Source organism: Globicephala melas, chromosome 12 (assembly GCF_963455315.2).
Source record: "Globicephala melas chromosome 12, mGloMel1.2, whole genome shotgun sequence".
In the NCBI taxonomy this organism is placed as follows: Eukaryota; Metazoa; Chordata; class Mammalia; order Artiodactyla; family Delphinidae; genus Globicephala; species Globicephala melas.
In genome coordinates, this window is record NC_083325.1 from 10,532,649 (window position 1) to 10,554,445 (window position 21,797).

Consider the following 21,797-nt stretch of genomic DNA (forward strand, 5'->3'; position numbering starts at 1 on the left):
TAATACAATGGGTCTCTAACAGTAAATGCCTCCTCTAAGGCAGCACGCTGTCCAGAAAAGTTCCTCAGTTGGTGCTCTGACAGTTTAGGTTAAACTCTAATTTGATCGTCTTTTTCTTCCAATAGCCTTCTCATGTTTTATTTTCACATGCAATTCTTAAATGTTTGCACTGATGAGGCGAGTGTCTTAGGTTGTAGATGATACATGGTGTCTCTACGAGGTACATTAGCTGTGCCACTTACTAGCTCTGACTTTAGGAAAATTATCGAATCTGCCTGGCCTGTTTCTTCAGCTGTAGTAATACAGGAAAACACCAGTGCTGGCCTCCTGTAGTAGCTGTGAGCGCTAACCTAGTAAATGAGAACTACGCAGCAGGCACTCAACAAACGCCAGCCGTACTGTTATCACTCACAGTGAAGGCTTGGGACAATTCACTGGCAGTCACAGGTTTATTTGAAATGCAACAAAATCTTTGTTCTTTGACACAGGGGTGGGGTAACTTAGTCCCCAAAGCCTGGAGGTGTTTTTTTGTTTTGTTTTATTTTCTTTTTAAGAGCACCAATTATATGGACTTGAAAAGGTAAAACTAGATTCTGTTTTTATATCTAATTAGAATAAACCACATTCAAATATTAGACTGAATTCAGTGATTAATAGCACAACTTTCTCAAATAGATTACTCTGATTTCCCCTACATTTCACAACACAAAGTTTATTAGCAAAATCATATATTTAATATATTCTGGGTCCTAGACTCTTATCAGATATGTCATTTGCAAATATCTTCTCCTAGTCTGTAGATTATATTTTCACTTCCTTGAATAGTCATAAATTTAGCTTTTGATAAAATCTTGCTTCCATATAAATCTATAGATACAGTTAACTTAAATTTGTTACTTGGTATTACATACAGAATGGACGGACAACAAGGTCCTACTGCATAGCAGAGGGAACTATATCCAATATCCTATGGTAAGCCATAATGGAAAAGAATATAAAAAAGAGTGTATATATATGTATAACTGAGTCACTTTGCTATACAGAAGAAATTAACACAACATTGTAAACCAACTATACTTCAATAAGAAAAGAAGAAACAGACTCACAGATATAGAGAACAAATTAGTGGTTACCAGTGGGGAGGCAAGATAGGGGTAGGGGATTAAGAGGCACAACTATTAAGTATAAAATAAATAAGCTACAAGGATATATTGTACAGCACAGGGAATACAGCCAGTATTAATAACTTTAAATGGAGTATAATCTTTAAAAATTGTTAATCACTATATTGTACACCTGAAACTTTCATAATATGGTAAATCAACTATACTCAATAAAAAAGAAAAAGAAAAACAAAAGTTTGTTAGTTGGTTTTTGAAAAAAAATTCTTTAAATTTAGATATAATAGTATTTCTCATAAAAATTTACTTCATTGTATTAACACATACTCAAATTACCAGATAAATATTTCTTATAGAATGTGGCCTGAACAAAAAAGAATAAAGCCTAGGTTATGATGGGACAGTTACTTCTGGTTTTCTCACGTGATGCAGGTTGTCATGGAGGGTCTATCAGATTCAGCGGGAAGTGGAAGGTCAAGGGGCACCGCTGTCAGGCTGCGACCTTTCTTATCTCACCCAAGAAGTCATAGGTCTGCTCTGAAATGTCGAAAGGCTCATGGAGCCCCGCTGGCGACAGCAGAGCCTGGAGGGCGCCCTCGTTTTCTTGGCTTTGCTTGAGGAAGTCGGCGATGACCTTCCATCGCGCGGCCTCGGTCTCCTCCTCTGCCCACCTGAACGGAGGCAGGAGCGCAGAGTGGAGGAGGGGAAGCGCGCAGTCGTGGTAAACCAGGAGGAACACGGCCTTCTGGAGCTCCTTGTCTCTCTGCGAAAACACCGGCACCACCAGTGACTGTGAGTGGACCCAGCTCGTTACTCCTCAAGTGTTACACTGGACGAGCTCTGTTAACTAGAAGCCGTCTAGGGGGTGGGAGGGAGGTGCGTCAGTGTCTGGCAGCTCAGTCAGGACGTGGACACAACAGGAGTCACCGCGGAGAGAGACAAGTGGTTCTCTCTGAGGGTCTGCAAGGGGCTCCTTGAGGCCAGAGTGCCCCCTGAGTGCCATGGACATTCCATCAAGCAGATGGGGTGCCAGAGTCTAATTCCGGGGACGAGGGTGCGGTTCCAGGTAAACGGAACTAAGACACGATGTGAAGTCAGCTGTATTGCTGAATGAGGCCAAGGTGATACGGGGGAAGGGTAGCAAGGGCTCTGCGTGAAATCCAGAGAAGGGAGCCCCAAGCAGTAGGAATGTGTTGTCAGCCCCGCCTCCCCTTAACAAGAGCTGGGCAACACCCACACGGGCAGCGGCCCGGCTCCCAGCCGGGGTGGGCATCAGAGCCGGGGTGGCGGTCTCCACTGCGACGTGGCCCCCGCAGGCTACCGTGTGTGGAGAGGCAGCTCCTACAGGCCCGAGGCCCAGCACCTGTCCACTGCCAAGCTAGAAGGGCATTAAACCTGCCAGTTTTAGTCAAACAAAAACTCAAATAAGGATACCATATATACACTTTTTTTTTTTTCAATTTTTAGTGTCTTTGTTCTCCCGTGATTCCTTGAGGATAATGAAAAGTTCAGATTAGTCGTCCTAAAACCATGGACCATGGGCCCCATGCAGCCCACTGCCATCTCTTTTTAGAAATAGTTTTACAGAAAAACAGCCCTGCCCAGGTGTTTACATATTGCCTGAAGCTGCCTTGCGTTACAGTGGCAGAGCTGGGTGTTTGAGACAGACCACATGTGGCCTGCAAAGCCAAAAATATTTACTCTCCGGCCCTTTACCAGAAAAGTGTGTCAATCCCAGACTAGAGCAGTCAAGCCACTACTCACTGATCACCGCAAGTTCTGTAATGACCACACTCTCCGGCCACGTAAGCACAGCCACGCCTGCTTTCAATGTGTGCTACAGCTTATGCCAATTTTCTTCTTCCCTCTCCTTACCTGATACGGACTTTGAGAGCTAGGGGAATTTTTTTTTTTTTTAAATGAGAGAAATTTGATCGCCAACTGGGACACTTTGGCTTAGAAAGTTCCCCTCAGTTCAATAAACTCAGTGATCTGAAATGACTGTCTCGATCAAGTGTTTCCTTTTACACTTGGAATCCATCACCCATACCCTTCTGGGAAGGTGTCTTTGCAACCGTAATAACACCGTTTAACTGTCAAGAGGGATTAGGACCATGGTTACTTCAGCTAAAAAAGAGGCATGATTAGGGTGTGCGGCAGACACGGAGCACAAAACGTGTGACGCTCGGGGTGCACAGTCACGTTACCTTCTCTGATCTTTTTAAGGTACTCTCTTTCTCAGCCCAGGAACTCTAAAAAGCAAACAGAAATATTATGTTAATCCGAGTATTCACAAGTCTTTGCCACACCTCTGCAACTTCACTCTGTCATTAAACTTACGGACAGGATTACAAACGCTGCACAGATCCTGCACATGTAAGGAGTGAATCTCTAATTAGGTATCGAGTGCTAATGACCCAGAACCAGACTGACTAGGCGGGAGGCATCAGTGAACGATTCCTCAGAAGCCCGTGATGCTTACAAGTCAAAACTAATTTAAGAACAGAGAATCAGTGCAACGCTAACACATGCGTGCAAACTGCACCAACGCAGCACCTAAACAATAAAATACCATTACGCTTTCAAGGTAAGACAGTCATGAAAATAGACAATTCTGCCAAATACCATACTCCTCGACAATTCTGTTTGCCGAGATGAGGACAGGGGACAGGGAGAGGTAGAATGAAGTACAGCTTTGCAAGTAAATATTTCCAATCTGTGCACCAAGTTTCACAAAAGCTTCTTTAAAGAAATAAAAAACCCAGAGTTCAATTAACCCCACAGAAGTATGAATCAAAGACCTTCCAGGGCCCAGCATGGTGCCTTAGCCATAGCGGGCTCTCGTGAAATATCTGTTGAATGAATCAATGTATGTACGTTTTGTATAACGAGTAAATATTAATATACTAATGCTTTATAGGGGAAGAAAGAGAAATTCTGCATTAGCTAACTATAGTGCCAGATGAGCTTGTCTGAAATTACAGATAAGCATATGCCAAGAACATTTTCTTACATCTTTTTGCTAAAACCTCATCATTGCTGTTGACACCCCCTCCCCAGCCAAACCAGCACGTGAAATCAGTTTCAAAGTCTAATAAAAACCTCTGTAGACGATGCTTCCTCCTTCCAACTCCGCCAGGCTGTATGGCCTCCCTCCTTATCAAGAGGACTCACCTCCCAACACAGCTCCCCTCCCTCCTGCGCACGTGCTTTTCCACGTCTCTGTGCTGTCCGGGGTCCCTAAAGCAAAACCCTTCATGGATTGCCCACCACCTACCACACTCTTCACCCACAGGATGAGACTGAGATCGCCCTTGACCGTCTACAGACGACATCCGACAGGCCAGGCGGGGTCGTCTGCTCTCCTCAAGAGCACGCCCTCTTCCCTCCTGCCTCAGAGTGTTTGCTTGTGCTGACCCTCCCACCTGTGATGTCTTCTTCTCCCGTCCCAGTATGTCGAAACCCCGCTTGGCCCCCAGGCTTTCATTAGGTGCATCTCCCTGAGGACATCTTTAATGAAACAGGCTCCTGATCCTTACATGCTGCCTCCTTTAAATCTGCAAGGACCTGGATTACACATCCCCTACGGCACTTACGTTATCTGAGTATTTGCGTCGCAGGCCTAATACTTGTCGATTCTAATATTTAAGTTGAACTTTGTGAAACTGCCGTTTTTGAAGGCCAATAAATGGCTAAAGATTAGAGATTTCACATGGTTCAACCTAATATCCAGCTGCTTTTTCATACAACAGATAACATACTTCAAATTAAAATAAAAATGATATGCAGGCCCTGATTCTCCCCTGAAAACTCAGTCAATTTATCTAACAAACCATTTTGGATTTTTGCTCTCAGGACACAATTGGTGGCCACCTTAAGTCAAGGAACAAACAATAGGGAGGAGATTGCAACGGGGTAGAAGGCAGGCACTCCGTCTGCTTACGGGGTCAGGGAAGGCAGCCCTGGGGAAGTCACCTCCATAGTAAGAAAGGACAGATGAGACCAAGTTAGCTGGACAACAGACAGGGATCGGGAGACATCATCCAAATAGAGAAGAAACGAACCCCACAGAAGCCTACAGCTGGTGTCAGAACTCATTGTGCAGTATGTCTAACCGCCTTTAGGACCCGCCAGGCTTCCATCATGATGCACGCTACCCACCCTGAGCGCATCCATCAGGTCGGGCTGCTCCAGGAGCTTGGGGAAGGTGGCCAGCACTGGATTACTAATTAAATCTGAAATACAAAAGAACAGAAAGGATTTTCTATAAACTTCAGCCAATGTGTTTTATAGCAACAGACATAAAAACATGCATTCAGATTGAAATGACTGTGCCACGTGATTTGCTGATAACACATTCTACCCACGTTAACCTCTCGGAGGGCTGGAAGCTGCCCCCTCGGCCTCCATCTGCCCCTATATCCACACCCCGGGGAAGTCTGAAATGAGTCTGGTACCAAGTAGGTAAAGCTTTTAGGTGGGAGTAAAGTGGCTCTGAACAGAATAAGACTAGAACATTTTGTTCTTCTATGTTTTTTTTCCAACCTCTCTTTCCTCCTCATGAGTGTGGTGCGGTAAGAGAAATCTTCCAATTAGGAGGCGCCCACACTGTGAGGAGGCTGAGTGGGAACAAGGGGCACCAAGGGAAAGGAGGTGGAGGGCGGGCAGCTCCTGCCCAGCCTGGGGCCAACGGATGGTGCTGGATGACATCGGAAGGAATGAGGAGTTGGGGATTCTGACCACGTGCCTACATACTGTGCAGGAGAATACTGATATTTCACAACCAATAGTGGCACGTGGAGGGCTGTGCAAAGAGGCCCACCAGGAAGGACACTTCAGAAACGGCAAGGGCAATGACTTCTATAATCTTGTGTCCTCAGCAGAGAAAAATCCTCTCTCTAGGTCTCACTAAGTTTATTCTGATGCGCAGATTCAAATGAAGCCAACGATTCTGAGTAGGCTTCTCCCTACCTATAGGAAAACTAATAAGCCTTCTCCTCTTTAAGGAGTCGGGTCGTTCGTGAAGTTTTTCTGGAGTCGTTGAAACAAATTCAGAGGCAAGTGACGACTAAAAGGCTTAAACTGTCCTTCCTTTAGAATTACAATTATTCCTTGAGAAATGTTGGTGCTTCTCTGACTCTAGGTAGTTCCATTTCTACCTACCTATCCAGGTGGTGTGTCCCTGGGAGGGGACTCGTGTCTAACCATGAACTCCACTTGTCCATGAGAGCCGAGTCATCATGGGGCTCTCTCTCCCTCTCACTCGATTCTAGCCACACTGGCCTGCCTTCAATTTCAATCTCTCCAGTGCACTCCGGTTTTCTTGCCTTGGGTCTTCAGACACGCTGGTCCCTCTATCCAGAAAGGATCCACCCCCACCCATCTCCCCTGTATGTCTAACTCCTCTCTCAGGTCTTCTCTTAAATATTCCTTGCCCAGAGAAGCCTTCCCTCATCCTATGAATTAATTCAGGTCTTCCTAGGGTATGCTCTTGTTGTGTATTTCCCTTCAGAACACTTGAGGTTGCAAAGGATTATTCATATAATTTTGTGTTTGAAGTCTGTTGCTCCACGAGAGTAGGGATGATGGTGCCTGTCTCATTCATCACTGGGTCCTGGCACAATGCCTGGCATATACTAGGCACTCAATAAAGAATATCCAATAAAATTCAACTTTCTCTGGAGGTAATTCTTACAACACATGCATATCTCTGTGCAAGTTCAATCATGTGTGACAGCTCACTGATTTTTTTAAAATTACTTTTTAACATTTTACTTGGAAAAAGTTTCAAGCTGACAAAAAAGTTGCAAGAATAAAAATAGAACCGCTGAACACCTCTTACCTGGATTCACCAATTTTATTGATTTCTAAACTTCTTGCATTAAGAACCAGTTATTTTGGGTAATTTTGGTCTCTTTCCAAAAAAGATGATATACATATCAAACACGTAGTAAAAACATTATTGAAGACATTAAAGGAAAATATGATTATATCTGCAATTTAGGATCTCAAGTCCCCAGAATCTGAAGGTAAAAAGTGTATATCGTAAAGAACGGAACACGTCCGGAGCTCACACAGGATGCACGCTGAGCACAGTGCTTCGCGTCTGAAGTAAGTGGTTGACACTGATGCTATTCTAAATATTTTATTCCAAATGTCACCTTCAGAAGCAGAAGATAAAGGCTGGCAGAGGTTACATTTACTCAAAGCATGATGCACTGTTGTACGTGAGGAAACTGCAAAGACTTCTCACCAGCACTGTGCATGCTCATCCTGTCTTTCAGGAGCACGTCACCAAGAATCTGGCGATAAAATATCAACAAATGAACGGAGCACATACTTCCAATTAATGTTTCCGGCAGTAGACTATAAAAGAAGAAAAAAAAATGTATTCATTAAACAATCCCCTATGACCCAACCTACGGTGTTTTTAAAATGTATACTTATTACTCGAATGAAGAGTTTCAAGTTTTGCTTCATTATTGAAAAAAATTTTTAATAAGTTTGAGGAAAACTTCCACTATAAGTTGACCTCGTTAAACTTCAGAAAACTTTTATTTTTACGTGTGTACTTTCAAGTTGCGACTCTGGGTTACCGTTCCTGTGTTTCCATGTTCGCATATACAGCCATGTTAAATGTCGAATAAAAAATAAAAGTCATCAATTATGTGCTTTAGAAAGAACGGGACTAGTCAGCTACAAGTTTTAACAAAGCCATGTTGCCACCTCACCCGATGTGACGAATGCAGAGGAAACGAGTTCAGACTGTTCCCAGTGCTGGGTGGAACACAGGAGGGTGTGGCAGATCAGACTGAATTCTGACTCTGCGGTGCTACCTCCTAGCTATGTGATTTGGGGTTAATTATTTATTCTCCTTGTGTTTCGGTTTCTTCATTTGCAGAACACAGATAGTCGTAGCTGCATCTCAGGTTACTAACAGGATTACAATGAGGTAAGTGTGGAATGCTTAATGCAATGCCTGGCACATACTGTAGCAAGGTCTCAAGGACAAGAAAATCTCAATATTGAAGTTACACCGATATCAGCTTAAAATGGACTGGAAGACCTTTAGGATGTTGTGTGTAATCCTCATGGTAACCACACACAAAAGATGCATAGAATATACACAAAAGGAAATCAAAATGTATCATTACCAAAAAAATCAATTAAAAACACAGGAAGGCAGGAAGAGAGGAAAGGAGGGACAAAAATACCCTTAAAACATACAGAAAACGAATAACAAAATGGCAATTAAGTCCTTCCCTATTAGTAATTATTTTACATGTAAATGGATTAAACTCCCCAACCCCAAAACACAGATTGGCAGAATGGATTAAAAAAACAGGATCCAACTATATTGTGTCTACAAGAGACCCACTCTAGATCTAAGGACATTCACAGGTTGAAAATGAAAGGATAGTTAAAGATATTCCATGCAAATAGTAAAGAAAAAGAGAGCAGGGATAGCTATACTAACATCAGACAAGACAGACCTTAAGCCAAAAAGCTGTTACTATGAAAGATATTATATAATGATAAAAGGGTCAATTCATCAAGAAGATATAACAGTTATAAACATATACAACAGACATCAGAGCTCCTAAATATATGAAGTAAACAGTGACAAAAGTGAAGAGAGAAATAGATCTACAATCATAGTAGCGGACTTCAATACCCCACTTTCAATAAGGGATAGAACAACCAGACAGAAGATCAATAAGGAAAGAGAACTTGAACAACACTGCAGACCAACTGTAACTGGCTGACATATACAGAACACTCTGCCCAATAGCAGAATACGCATTTTTCTCAAGTGCACATGGGACATTCTCCAGGACATTCTCCTAACATACGTGGTCATACATTAGGCCACAAAACAAGTCTTAACAATTTAAAAGACAAATTATACAAGGTATATTTTCTTTTTTCCAAAGTACATTTTCTTTTCAACTTTTTTTTTTTGTTTTTTGCGGTACGCGGGCCTCTCACCGTTGTGGCCTCTCCCGTTGCGGAGCACAGGCTCCGGACGCGCAGGCTCAGCGGCCATGGCTCACGGGCCCAGCCGCTCCGCGGCATGTGGGATCCCCCAGGACCGGGCACGAACCCGTGTCCCCTGCGTCGGCAGGCAGACTCTCAACCACTGCGCCACCAGGGAAGCCCCCAAAGTACATTTTCTGATCACAATGGAATGAAACTAGGAATCAACAGCAGAAGGAAAACTGGAAAATTCACAAATATGTGGATATCAAACAACATACTTTTAAGCAACCAATGGCTCAAAGAAGAAATCACACGGGAAATCAGAAAATATCTTGAGACAAATAAAATGAAAATACAACACACCAAAACTTATGGGATGCGGTGAGAGCAGTGTTAAGAAGGAAAATTTATAGCTATAAATACTTACATTAAAAAAGAAGAAAGATTTCAAATCACCAACCTAACTTTACACCTTAAGGAGCTTGAAAAGAAAAACAAATGAAACCCGAAGGTAGCCGAAGAAAGGAAATAATAAAGATTAGAGCAGAAATGAACAAAATGGAGAATAGAAAACTACAGAGAAAACCAATGAAAGCAGAGCTGGTTCTTTGAAAAGACAAATAAAATCGACAAACCTTTAGCTGGATTGATTAAGAAAAAAAGAGAGAGACTCAAGTTACTAAAATCAGAAATGAAAGGAGACATTATTATTGATTTTACAAAAATTACAAAGGATTATAAAAGAGGACTATGAATAATTGTATGCCAACAAATTAGATAATCTAGATAAAACAGACATACTCCTAGAAACACACAACCTACCACGACTAAATAATAAATACAAAATCTGAACAGACTTATAACTAGAAAGGAGACTTAATGGTAATCAAAAACCTGCCAACAAAGAAAACCCCAGGACCAGATGGCTTCACTGATGAATTCTACCAAACATTTAAAGAAGAATTAATACCAAACCCTCTCAAACTCTTCTGAAACACTGAAATGAAAGGAATACTTCCAAACTCATTCTGTGAAGCCAGCATTATCCTGATACCAAAGCCAGACAAAGACACAACAAAAAAACTACTGACCAATATCCCTGATGAACACTGATGCAAAAACTCCTCAACAAAATACTAGCAAACATAATTCAACAGCACATTAAGTTTTATACACTATGACCAAGTAGGATTTATTCCTACAAGGCCAGGATGGTTCAAAATAAGAAAATCAATCGATGTAATACACTAGACTAACAGAATCAAGGAAAAAAAAAAAAACACGTTATTTTCTTAGCTGATGCTGAAAGCATTTGATAAAATGCAACATATCTTCATAATAAAAACACCCAACAAACTAGGAATAGAAGAAAACTATCTCAACGTAATAATGGCTGTATGTGAAAATCCCATAGCTAACCTCATACTCAATGGAGAAGACTGGAGGCTTTCCCTCCAAGATCAAGATCAAAACAAGGATGTTCGTTTTCACCATTTTTATTCAACATATTACTGGAAGCCCTAGCCAGAGCAGTCAGGCAAGAAAAATGAATAAAAAGCATATAAGTTAGAAAAAAAAGAAGTAAAATTATCTCTGTTCACACACAACGTGATTTCAATATTGAAGTTACATTGATATGTGACGAATGCAGAGGAAACACACACACACACACACACACACACACAAAACTGTTATAATAAACAAATGCAGCAAAGTTGCAGGATATAAAATCAACATACACAAATCAGTCATGTTTCTATATACTAACAATGAACAATTTGAAAAGGAAATTAAAACTTTAATTTCATTTAATAGCATATCTAATAGCATTGAAAGAAAGAAAATACTTGGATCATCAAAAAATCTAGAAACAATAAATGCTGGAGAGGGTGTGGAGAAAACGGAACACTCTTGCACTGCTGGTGGGAATGTGAATTGGTTCAGCCACTATGGAGAACAGTATGGAGGTTCCTTAAAAAACTACAAATAGAACTACCATATGACCCAGCAATCCCACTACTGGGCATATACCCTGAGAAAACCATAATTCAAAAAGAGTCATGTACCAAAATGTTCATTGCAGCTCTATTTACAATAGCCCGGAGATGGAAACAACCTAAGTGCCCGTCATCGGATGAATGGATAAAGAAGATGTGGCACATATATACAATGGAATATTACTCAGCCACAAAAAGAAACGAAATTGAGCTATTTGTAATGAGGTGGATAGACCTAGAGTCTGTCATACAGAGTGAAGTAAGTCAGAAAGAAAAAGACAAATACCGTATGCTAACACATATATATGGAATTTAAGAAAAAAAATGTCATGAAGAACCTAGGGGTAAAGCAGGAATAAAGACGCAGACCTCCTAGAGAACGGACTTGAGGTTATGGGGAGGGGGAAGGGTGAGCTGTGACAGGGCGAGAAAGAGTCATGGGCATATACACACTAACAAACGTAGTAAGGTAGATAGCTAGTGGGAAGCAGCCGCATGGCACAGGGATATTGGCTCGGTGCTTTGTGACAGCCTGGAGGGGTGGGATAGGGAGGGTGGGAGGGAGGGAGACGCAACAGGGATGACATATGGGAACATATGTTTATGTATGACTGATTCACTTTGTTATAAAGCAGAAACTAACACACCATTGTAAAGCAATTATACCCCAATAAAGATGTTAAAAAAAAAAAAGTCAAAAAAAAAAAAAAGAAAATACTTGGGAATAAAAAATAGAAATAAAATTTCAAATATTGAGATTTCAAAATATAATCTGGAAATACAAGTGAGTGCTTTAAAACCTGACACCTGGTACACACTAAATACTTACTGAGAATATTGAGCACCAGAATTAACCTTAGCAGATACTCAAGAAAATGTCTTGAATCATTCTAAACACACATTTTCTGTGTTATTTTTAGAAATACATGAACTCTGTCACTAAGCATGAAGAATGAGCGTATAGGAAATCTCGAAAACCTTGCAAACAATGTCCTCTACCAAGAGGAAGATGTCTTTGGGCTAAGGGAAACCACCTAAAGTTAAAGGAGACTTTAACTTCAGAAAATAATCCTTCACTCTAACTTCTAGGATGAGAATTTTAGAAGGGAAAATTAATCACAGAGGTAACATCCAGGCTTCCAGCCTGCTGAAAGAGAGCAGAATGAACGTGACCCCAGGGATGGTACAGGAGTAATGAGTTCCTATGACTAGTTTCACAGAATTTAGATACGTATCCTTGACCACTCCCTAACCCTTGCATTCTAGAAATGCCCCAAAACACAAGATAGATTCTCTTACCACACTTATATTCATATAGAGCATTTCATGCACAGAGCCAGAAGTCACCCTTTTCCAGCCCCGCTAAAATTCTGATCGTGCATAGCCCTGACCTAGATTTCAGGTTGGCTGCAGGGGAACATTTAAGCTGCCTCGATGCCACCACATGCCTTCTCGGTGTTCATGCTGTGATTCCATGTTGTTCTACACCCCGCCCTCCGGTCTATGGGACATGTGGGCAGTGTTTCAGCAGCATGCCCAAACTCATGTCTCATGCTGAAAAACAGACATTAATTCTACGAGGGGAAGGGGTGGAACCTTCCTTCCATTCTCTCCTCCCCTTCTCTCCCAGATCGGCCTGCTCTGTCTGGCAGGCATCGCGGCCAGCCTGCAGTGGAGGCCTTCAGCGCCCACAGTGCCGGCACTCCTTTCCTTCTGGTACCTCCCCATAACACGAAGCAACGCTGCTGGCTCTTTACCAGAGCTTCCTTTAGGGAAATCCTTTGATTTTCCCAAATCCAAGGTGACCAGGAAGCTCTGAGCTGAAGAAGTAAAGATATACTTCTTTCTGACCTCACAGACAGACCAACAGAAGGGCAATAAACATGATACTGGGCCCCCGGCAAGCAACACTATTACTTCATTTATTTTTAGCAATGATACAATGGAAGTAAAAGAGAAAAAAAGATGGCATACATCCAGAGAGCAAAGGAAAACAAACAAATTTGTAGCAAATTTATATACAGGCATGTAGCCTACTGCCACAGACCAGTATGTCTCGGTATTCAGAACCCGTGCTCTGGGAGTCTGGGTCTAAATTCAGGGCTTTCCCTCATCAGAGGCTTAAAAGCATGCATTTGGCCAAATCACACCAAGTTAAACCCCATCAAAAAAACAGCTCCCAAATCAGAAAGGCAAGTCTTGGTGAAACAGGAAGACCTATCTGCTCCCTCTTCCGTCTCAGCTGAGGGTCAACATGACCAGAGTTGTCTCCATAAAAGGAGACCCAGGGACAGGATTCTGGTGCTGTTTCTTTGGTCAAGGAGACGAGTCCACGTTGATTCATCGGATTTTCACAGGGCTCCTGACAGCCAAAGGAGACACACACGGAAGACTGCTGGCTGGTGAGAGGGCAGGATGAAGCCAACCAGCAAGGATACTGGGGAAACTGGGCACTAATGCAGATTATAACTGGGCTTCCCACCCTTGGCCCTGCCCGCAGTTTTGTAGGTCCCTTGGCATAACAAAAAGAGCCCCGTCCTTTCTCCTTCAAGCAGAGAAATCTGGCTAAACAAAGATGAAGGGTTTATTCATTTATTTTTATTTTTTTTAACGTCTTTATTGGAGTATAATTGCTTTACAATGGTGTGTTAGTTTCTGCTTTATAACAAAGTGAATCAGTTACACATATACATAAGATGAAGGGTGTTTTTGTTTTTGTTTTGTTTTTTCTTTTGCGGCACGTAGGATCCTAGTTCCCCAACCAGGGATTGAACTCGTGCCCCCTGCAGTTGAAGCGTGGAGTCTTAACCACTGGACCACCAGGGAAATCCCAAAATATGAAGTTCTTAAGCAAGGGAGAGTGGGGACAGAGGCGGGATGGGCGTTTGGAGGAGTGGAGGAGGAGGGCTGTTGGTAGCATCATCCGCCTTCTTTTCCCACTCACTGCAGGTGGCAGGTCAGGGAGAGGAGACTGAGAAGGGTCAGCCCCATCTCAGGCTCCACCTCCAGGGTGCACAGGCCTGATTCCAGCCTCTCATCCTGGACCCACAGCACAGCCCTCGCACCCCAGCCCATGGCCCGGCAGTAGGGCCCAAGGCCTCTGGCTTCACCATGCCCACGGTCTGCCCCTGGGAGAGCCTGCCTGAGGCCGGCGGGCCCTGAAGCCCACGCTGGACACCACCAGGAGAGCAGAGCGCATTTCTGCATCAGGCAAAGTGGAGCGGCAATTTCAAGACGGTGCTCAGGTCTCTCTCGGGGCTCTGGGAGGAGACAGGAGCGGACACCAAGACGAGGTGGGGGAGGCCAGGGACCGCAGAAGGCAGAGCAGAGCGCCCGACCACTTTTACACCAGCAGGAAGAGCTCTACTTGGAAATTATTTCACAAACATTTTTCGGGTGCCTACTGTATGCTGTAACCAACAAGGGCTCAGTTCCTGACGTCAGGGGATGAGGACCTGGGACCCTTCTTTGAGAACCCAGCATGCAGAAGAACGTTCATTGCTTTGGGGGAACGGGCCCGCCCATCTGACCGCCGCACACCCAAGTCAGATTTGATCTCTAGATTGTAAAGCGTATCTGCAAACTGATATTTGGGGCCAAAGAAACACTATTAAGAGCTGTGCTTGACAGACACGCTTGGGAGTGCTTCGGACTCTCGAAAGCTTATCAACAAGGGGGGTAGCGGGAGGCTGAAGACGTAGGAAGAATGAGGCCAAACAGGATTCTAGCTTTTCTTCTACAAAGACCGCTACTGTGCTTCTTCTATTAATCTTGAAAAATAAAAACTGTCCAAGGAAAGATTGGCCAAAAGAAGGGTATTTATAGGCTCTATGAACATCCAGGAAAAAAAAAAGCCAAGAGGATGAATACTACCCACGAACACATAATTAATGGTTATTGAAAGATTTAACTGTTAACACTATAATTATAATACACATTTCAGTACTAGAGAAAAGAACAAGGGATATTTAAACTGGGAACATGATCTAGAATGAGAAAAGCAACCATTCACAGAGGTGGGCCAAGGTTCCCTGCTTCCTGATAATCCGCGAGCAGAGAGCAGGTCACTGTGGGACCAGTCAACTGCATCAGTCTCTGTTCCCGAGCCACGCTCCTCCCTCTGCCCCTCCTGTCCACTGCGTACTCTCCACATCTCCACGTCATCAACTGGCACCTCTTCCAAACCTTCAAAGCTTCTTTTGAATCCCCCGATCCTACCAGCTACATAGCACATCCTCATCTGAACAAATGTGATGACAGTGCCAGCCACCTGTCATTGTATTTACATTTATCTAGACATATGATAGTAGTAATAGCTATAGCTGTTTATAATATAGCTATTACTATATAAGAGTAATAATTATAGCTGCTACTTATTGTGTGTTACTGGGTGCCACGTACTAGCTAAGTGTTTTATATATTTTCTTTTCCTTAAACCTCTTTAGTGCTTGATGGGGTTAATACTAGTATGATGTCCATTTTAAAGACGTAGACCTTGAGACCCTGAGAAAGATGGTAAATGACTTGTCCAAGAGGTTACTGAGTTAGAGATGGATCGACCTGGGATTCTACCAGTGCAAAATCTCCCTGAAGAAAATGCAAATTAAAACCACCAACAGCTACTACTAATCATTTATTAAAATGGGCAAGGACTTCTCTGGTGGCACAGTGGTTAAGAATCTGCCTGCCAATGCAGGGGACACAGGTTTGATCCCTGGTCCAGGAAGCTCCCACATGCCGTGAAGCAACTAAGTCTGTGTGCCACAACTACGGAGCCTGTGCTCTAGAGCCCGCAAGCCACAACTACTGAAGGCCGTGTGCCACAACTACTGAGCCCAAGTGCTACAACAACTGAAGCCCGCGCCTAGAGCCCGTGCTCCGCAACAAGAGAAGCCACCGCAAGAAGCACATGCACCGCAACGAAGAGTAGCCCCTGCTTGCCGCAACTAGAGAAAGCCTGCGCGCAGCAACGAAGACCCAATGCAGCCAAAAATAAATAAATATATAAATAAATAAATAAAACGGGCAAAACAGAAAAAAATTGATCATATCAAATGTTGTCAAGAATACGGAGTAATTGGAACTCTCATATGTGGCTGGAGAGGGTGTAAAATGGCCTCTAGTCATATTGGAAACCAGTTTGGCAGTTTCTTATAAAGTTAAACAAACACCAGATGATCCAGTAATCCCACTCCTAAGTACCTACACCCACGAGAAAGGAAGACATGCCCACACACACAAAAACTCTTACGCAAATATATAGAGCAGCTTTATTCATAATTGCCCAAAGCCAGAAACAACCCAAGTATCTATCAACTAGTGAATAAATAAACACATTAGGGTATATCCACCAAATGGAATACCAATTAGAACAAAAAGGAAAAAACCACTAGCACAGGCAACAGCATGGGTGTATCTCAACTGCGTTACGCTAAATGAAAGAGGCGAGACTCAAAAGGCTATGTACTGTGTGAGTCCATTTGTAGGACATTCTGGAAAAGGCAAAACTGTTGGGAAAGAAAACAGAGGAGCAGTAGCCTGAGGCCGGAGCTGGAGAGTTGATTACAAAGGGGCATCAGTTCACTGTTTATAGTGATGGAAATATTCTCTATCTTGACCGTGTGGTAGTTATATGACTGTATATACTTGTCAAAACGCAAAGAACTTAAACTAAAAAGGGCAAATTTTACTGCGTGTAAATTATACCTCAACAAACTTGACATTAAAAAAAGTTCCCCAAAGTTCCCTGAGGGTAGGACTGTGGATGATAAGTCCCGTTGACTCAAAAGTTTCTATACTATTTCTGACCGCATCTATCATTTGTGCTAACTGGTAAACAGAAGAATAAGCTAATCTGAAATGTATTATTATTCCATTTCCCTACTGATCCTTGGCAGAAGAATTAGTGAGGAAAAAAAATAATTAACAGAAGGTGACCAAGCACGTGGAGAAGCCAGAAACAGAGATGGTCCACAAACGCTGAATGGGCCCAAGTTCACCGGACAGGTAACAGCAGGTACCAACCTTAGCATGTTCCTTGATCTTCTGTTCAAAGATCTCAGTTTTACTAGAAGCTGAGGCTGCCTTCTCACTGTCATCATCTGATGGAAAACACTACCATGTGCTTTAAAAAAATAAAAAATACATCTCAAAACTTTAAATGCTTAGGCAGTGAATATAATAAAATAGAGTATTTTATATACATTTTTTTATATATAAAAATAAGACAAAGTTTTTTTCAGCACCAGTGGGGCTGAATTGTATGAGAGGCAGCAGTCGCCCATACGCCCTAAATGGACTGATGAATATGATGTGCCCTAAGGACCTTCAGAATGCACCCAACCAGCCCACCCCTGGAGCTGCCACTACATCAGATACCGTGACAGCATCACAGCTGCCAGATGACAAAGAAAAAGGGAGTTTAAAAAGCACGTCTGACTCCAAGTAGAACCAGCTGCATCCCACATCCCAGCTCCTTCCTGTTCCAAGAAGGTGGGATTGGCATTGCTGGGGCGGCAGCAGTGCTGTGTGTCCTAAATCACGAAGCAAGGAGCGGGATGTCTGAGGACCTAGAGGGGAGTTTCAAACCCATCAGGCTCTGAGCTCCAAGAGGCAAGGGCCATATCTGCCTTACTCTCCATTTTCCCTTTACCTAGCACAGTGCCTGGTCAATGAACACATTAAAAGATGCTCAGTATTTTTGGAGGGCAACCTGGTATGTATACCACAATTTCAAATGTCTACACCCTTTGACCTAGCAATAGGCAGTCACTGATTGGCCTATTCTATTAATTCTGTGGCCCAGTGTTCAACGAAAAGGAACCAGTACAGGGTCCTCATGCATCCTAATTTCCTACGTTAGAGTCTCAAATATGCTACCAAGAAAATAAGCACTTAGATAAAAATGATTAAGATTTTAACATCGAACGACATATTTTAAAAAATGTGAATTCACGTGAAAAGTGTTACGCTTATTATACTATAGGTATCTTCTCCGATGTATCTTCTGCTTGTTTAATCTTTAAGGAAAGAAAGCAACACAGAAGAGTGGTACCTCTTCTGGATACTGAAGGGTCCACTTCAACACCTTTTTCATAAGGGGTACCTCCATTCAAGAAGAGTTCATAAGTTCTACAAAAGAAAAATATACCATGATGGATACGTGTTACGGACACTGAGAAACAGTAGAGTCAGTAGTGGAACGTTTTTTAGCACAGACGCATTCACAGACATTTTATTTATGCCTCATTGGTAAATGAGAATGAAGGTTGTTGACACCTCCATGGGGTTATCATCTCAGTAAATAAAGTCTCTTTCTTAACTATGAACCACAGAAAACACATTTTTCTACATAAAAATGAGGAAGATTAATTAATGTCATTAAGGTCTTTTGACTTTAATGACTCGTGTTATTTAAATGCATTTTTCAAATGTTTCAAATCATCATTGGAAATAAAGCTATTATGAATTCATACTATTTTTAAAATATAAAAGTAACACGTAGATTGTTGTAAAAAGTTCAAATGGCATAGAAATGATAAACAAAACATGAAAAATCCCTCCCCCCTTCTTTCCCCCCTAGTTTGGTAGCCCCTTGTCCTATCTGTTTCAATACAAATGGAAACAAACATACATTTAAACAGTAAATCTTAAACTGACACACGTTTAAAGTTGCGTACTCCGTAAGTGTGGAAGCAGAAGGTAAGAGGCCTCCTTAATCCTGTGGCACCACCTCCCCAGTTCTGCTCGCCAGAGACAACCTCCGGGAACAGTTTACACACACGCACATGAACACAGCTCTTTGCGAACAGAAGTGGAGTCAGCACACACACGATTCTGCAACTTGCCGTTTTCATATAATAATATACATTGGAGATGTTTCTGTATCAATACATAGGCCTCCACCTCATTTAAAAAATAGCTATGACTTCACTTTAAGAAGGATTGAATAAACACACTTTCCCTCCCACTAAGCACAGTGAAAAACCCTGAACAGTATTAAAGACAAAAAACAAAAGCAGAAAAACAAAAACAACCCAAGCCTGGGCCTCTCCATCTACAGGCAGTGGCTGGGGAGGTTGGGCGTGATAGAGTGCCCCTCCCCCTCCCACTGGCGTAACATCAGAGGAGGGCTTTTACCTCCATCCAGTGGTAAGGAGGTCACGCCCACCCCTGCGGTATCAGTAAAGATGGAAGAGGGGTGCATCATCTGAATTAAACCTTTGGGCTTGGGAACTATTATGATCCCATTTTAAAGATGGGGGAAGTTGAGGCTTGCAGACAACCTGCTTACAGTTACATAGACAGAGCCCAGGCTACAGCCCTGAATTTTACATTCCAACTCTGGGATCTCCATCATCATCCTAGTGACTGCCCATCTGTATCTCTTCTGTGGGTTTCTTATCTTCCAGACTTAGATTTGTGTGTGTGTGCCCATTTTCAAATTTGGATTGGCCTCTTCTTAATTTCTGAAAGCTCTTTTTGTATTAGGGATAATAATCTCGTGACTGTTATGTATATATTGCAAATGCATTACAAATATTTGCTTTTGGTCTTAAATTTTAAATTTGTTTACAGTGGCTGCTGCTACAATTTCCATGTACCACCTACGGAAGAAAGGCAGAGTCACGGAGGACCTGGGGACCCCAGACTCAGCTTTCTCACTCTTCGGCGAGAATGAGGCTCTATTTCAGCACTGTGAAATGTACTAATGCCACAGGAATATTCTCAGCAGACAACCGGTGCAAATATCTTTTAAAACACCTTGGCTACATGTGCCATTTCTTCCCCGCTAGGATGAGATCATGTGTGCTGTTTTCATATACTACCTAAAAGAACATTAAAATCAACATTAAAAGCCCTCTCCACACAAGTTACTGAAATGTAAGTAACACACTCTGGAAACCTGAGGTATCTAGATTCTAAAAAAAATGAATTTCCACAAAATTACCTGTTTGGAAGGAATATATAAGCCAACTTACTTTGCTGGAATAGGAATTCCACTGGCATCAAAAAGTTTAAGAAACACCCAGCCACAACTTAATTCTCCTCTCTCACCAGTTGACTAGAAATAAAAAAAAAGTGTATGAAACTTAATGTCTGAATCAGTCAAATCTATAAGCACATACCAAGTTCTTCTAAAAGGAATAAAACTAGTATTTGCCTTTAGAACTAAAAAATTCTTCACAAGAAAACAAAGTGAAACCCAGTGGAGTCCCATTTGACTTGCAGGCCAGATGGTAAAGGCAGGATATAAAATGAAAACCTCTTGTTAAATTGCTCCTGAAAAACCCCTAAAGCTGATGATATGACAACTGTTACTATTGCTTCTTGAGTGACATAAATACGCGGTGGGATGATTCCAGATCACCTCAATATACGTGAGCGCAGGAGGCTCTGTCTCAGTAAGAAATGGAATGAGCCAATTAAAGCATTCAAGGGTCCTTCTGCTCAGAACTTAACCCAATGTCAATTGTCAGAGGCGTCTGGGGTTCACCTGGGGGACCTGCTCCTGTCCTACCCACCCGCAGCAGACGGATGAATTTGCCTTAAAGAAATGAAAGGATGGTATTACACCATTAACATAATAAAACATATAATGGTATTACATATAATGGTATTACACCATTAACATAATACAAATCCCTGGGTTATCACGAGGCCCTACACACATACTACACCTATCTATGGAAATACATAATTATTACCACAGAGCCACACCCACTGATTCGATAGTCTACATGATGTAAATTAATCCAAGTTTCTGGTGTTCCCTTTATAAAAATTACCCCTCTGCCAGGTCCCTTCATTAGAACCCTCATTTACAAGGTTAGGGGCACTCTGACCCTCCAGGACAGAGCTAAAGCACAGTGCTGCAAGGCCGCTAGCATCTTTTATCACTTTCTGCAAGGTCTTATGTTTTTCCAATCTTCATTCTTTAAAAGCACTGGAGTTCGCTCAAGCTATAAACGTAAACAAGTACACTTATTTTAAACACTAATGGAAAAGTAGCATCATAAAAAAATTAGAATCACTGTCACTCTCATTCCTCAAGAGATTAAAATTCTGTTACACATAAAAACCTTGATTATTTTACCAAAGACAGACATAAGGGAAAACTTCCCCTTTGACACGTTAGAAAGCTGTATCTTTCAACTGACATACATTGTGAATATAAGAAATTCCAAGTTCAAATAATATTCCAAGATCTGGAGAAGAAGAATTGGACCTGATGAAACAGTCACCATCAAGCAAGCAGGGCAAGATGCCAGTAACCTGAAATGACAGCAAAAACGAAAATTACTAATAAACATGAAAAATGGTCGGAGGATAAACAATGAGGTCCTACTGATAGCACAGGGAACTACATTCAATATCCTGTCATAAACCATAATGGAAAAGACTATGAAAAAGAATGTATATATATGTGCAACTGAATCACTTTGCTGTACAGCAGACGTTAACATAACATTGTAAATCAACTACACTTCAATAAAATAAATTTTTTTAAAAATGGAGGGAAGGGACTTCCCTGGTGGCGCAGTGGTTGAGAGTCCGCCTGCCGATGCAGGGGACACGGGTTCGTGCCCCGGTCTGGGAGGATCCCACATGCAGCGGAGCAGCTGGGCCCGTGAGCCATGGCCGCTGAGCCTGCGCGTCCAGAGGCTGTGCTCCGCAAGGGGAGAGGCCACAGCAGTGA

General features: G+C 42.3%; 1 protein-coding gene across 15 annotated transcripts in view; it reads right to left on the reverse strand.

Moving 5' to 3' along the window:
• LOC115843179 (nephrocystin-1) overlaps positions 1-21,797 on the reverse strand; it is a 105,608-nt gene that overhangs the window by 37,154 nt on the left and 46,657 nt on the right. For 11 of the 15 annotated variants that reach the window (XM_060309878.2, XM_060309883.2, XM_060309880.2 and 8 more), the window contains 7 exons: positions 21,263-21,373; positions 20,080-20,162; positions 18,153-18,229; positions 17,123-17,222; positions 7,375-7,487; positions 5,283-5,356; positions 3,329-3,373 (listed from right to left, as the gene is read on the reverse strand). In XM_060309878.2, the coding sequence (XP_060165861.1) occupies positions 3,329-3,373; positions 5,283-5,356; positions 7,375-7,487; positions 17,123-17,222; positions 18,153-18,229; positions 20,080-20,162; positions 21,263-21,373 (603 nt within the window). Of the gene's footprint in view, positions 1-430; positions 1,885-3,328; positions 3,374-5,282; positions 5,357-7,374; positions 7,488-17,122; positions 17,223-18,152; positions 18,230-20,079; positions 20,163-21,262; positions 21,374-21,797 lie in introns of those variants that run through there. The other 4 variants (XM_060309889.1, XM_060309886.1, XM_060309885.1 and 1 more) reach the window with 1 other exon arrangement.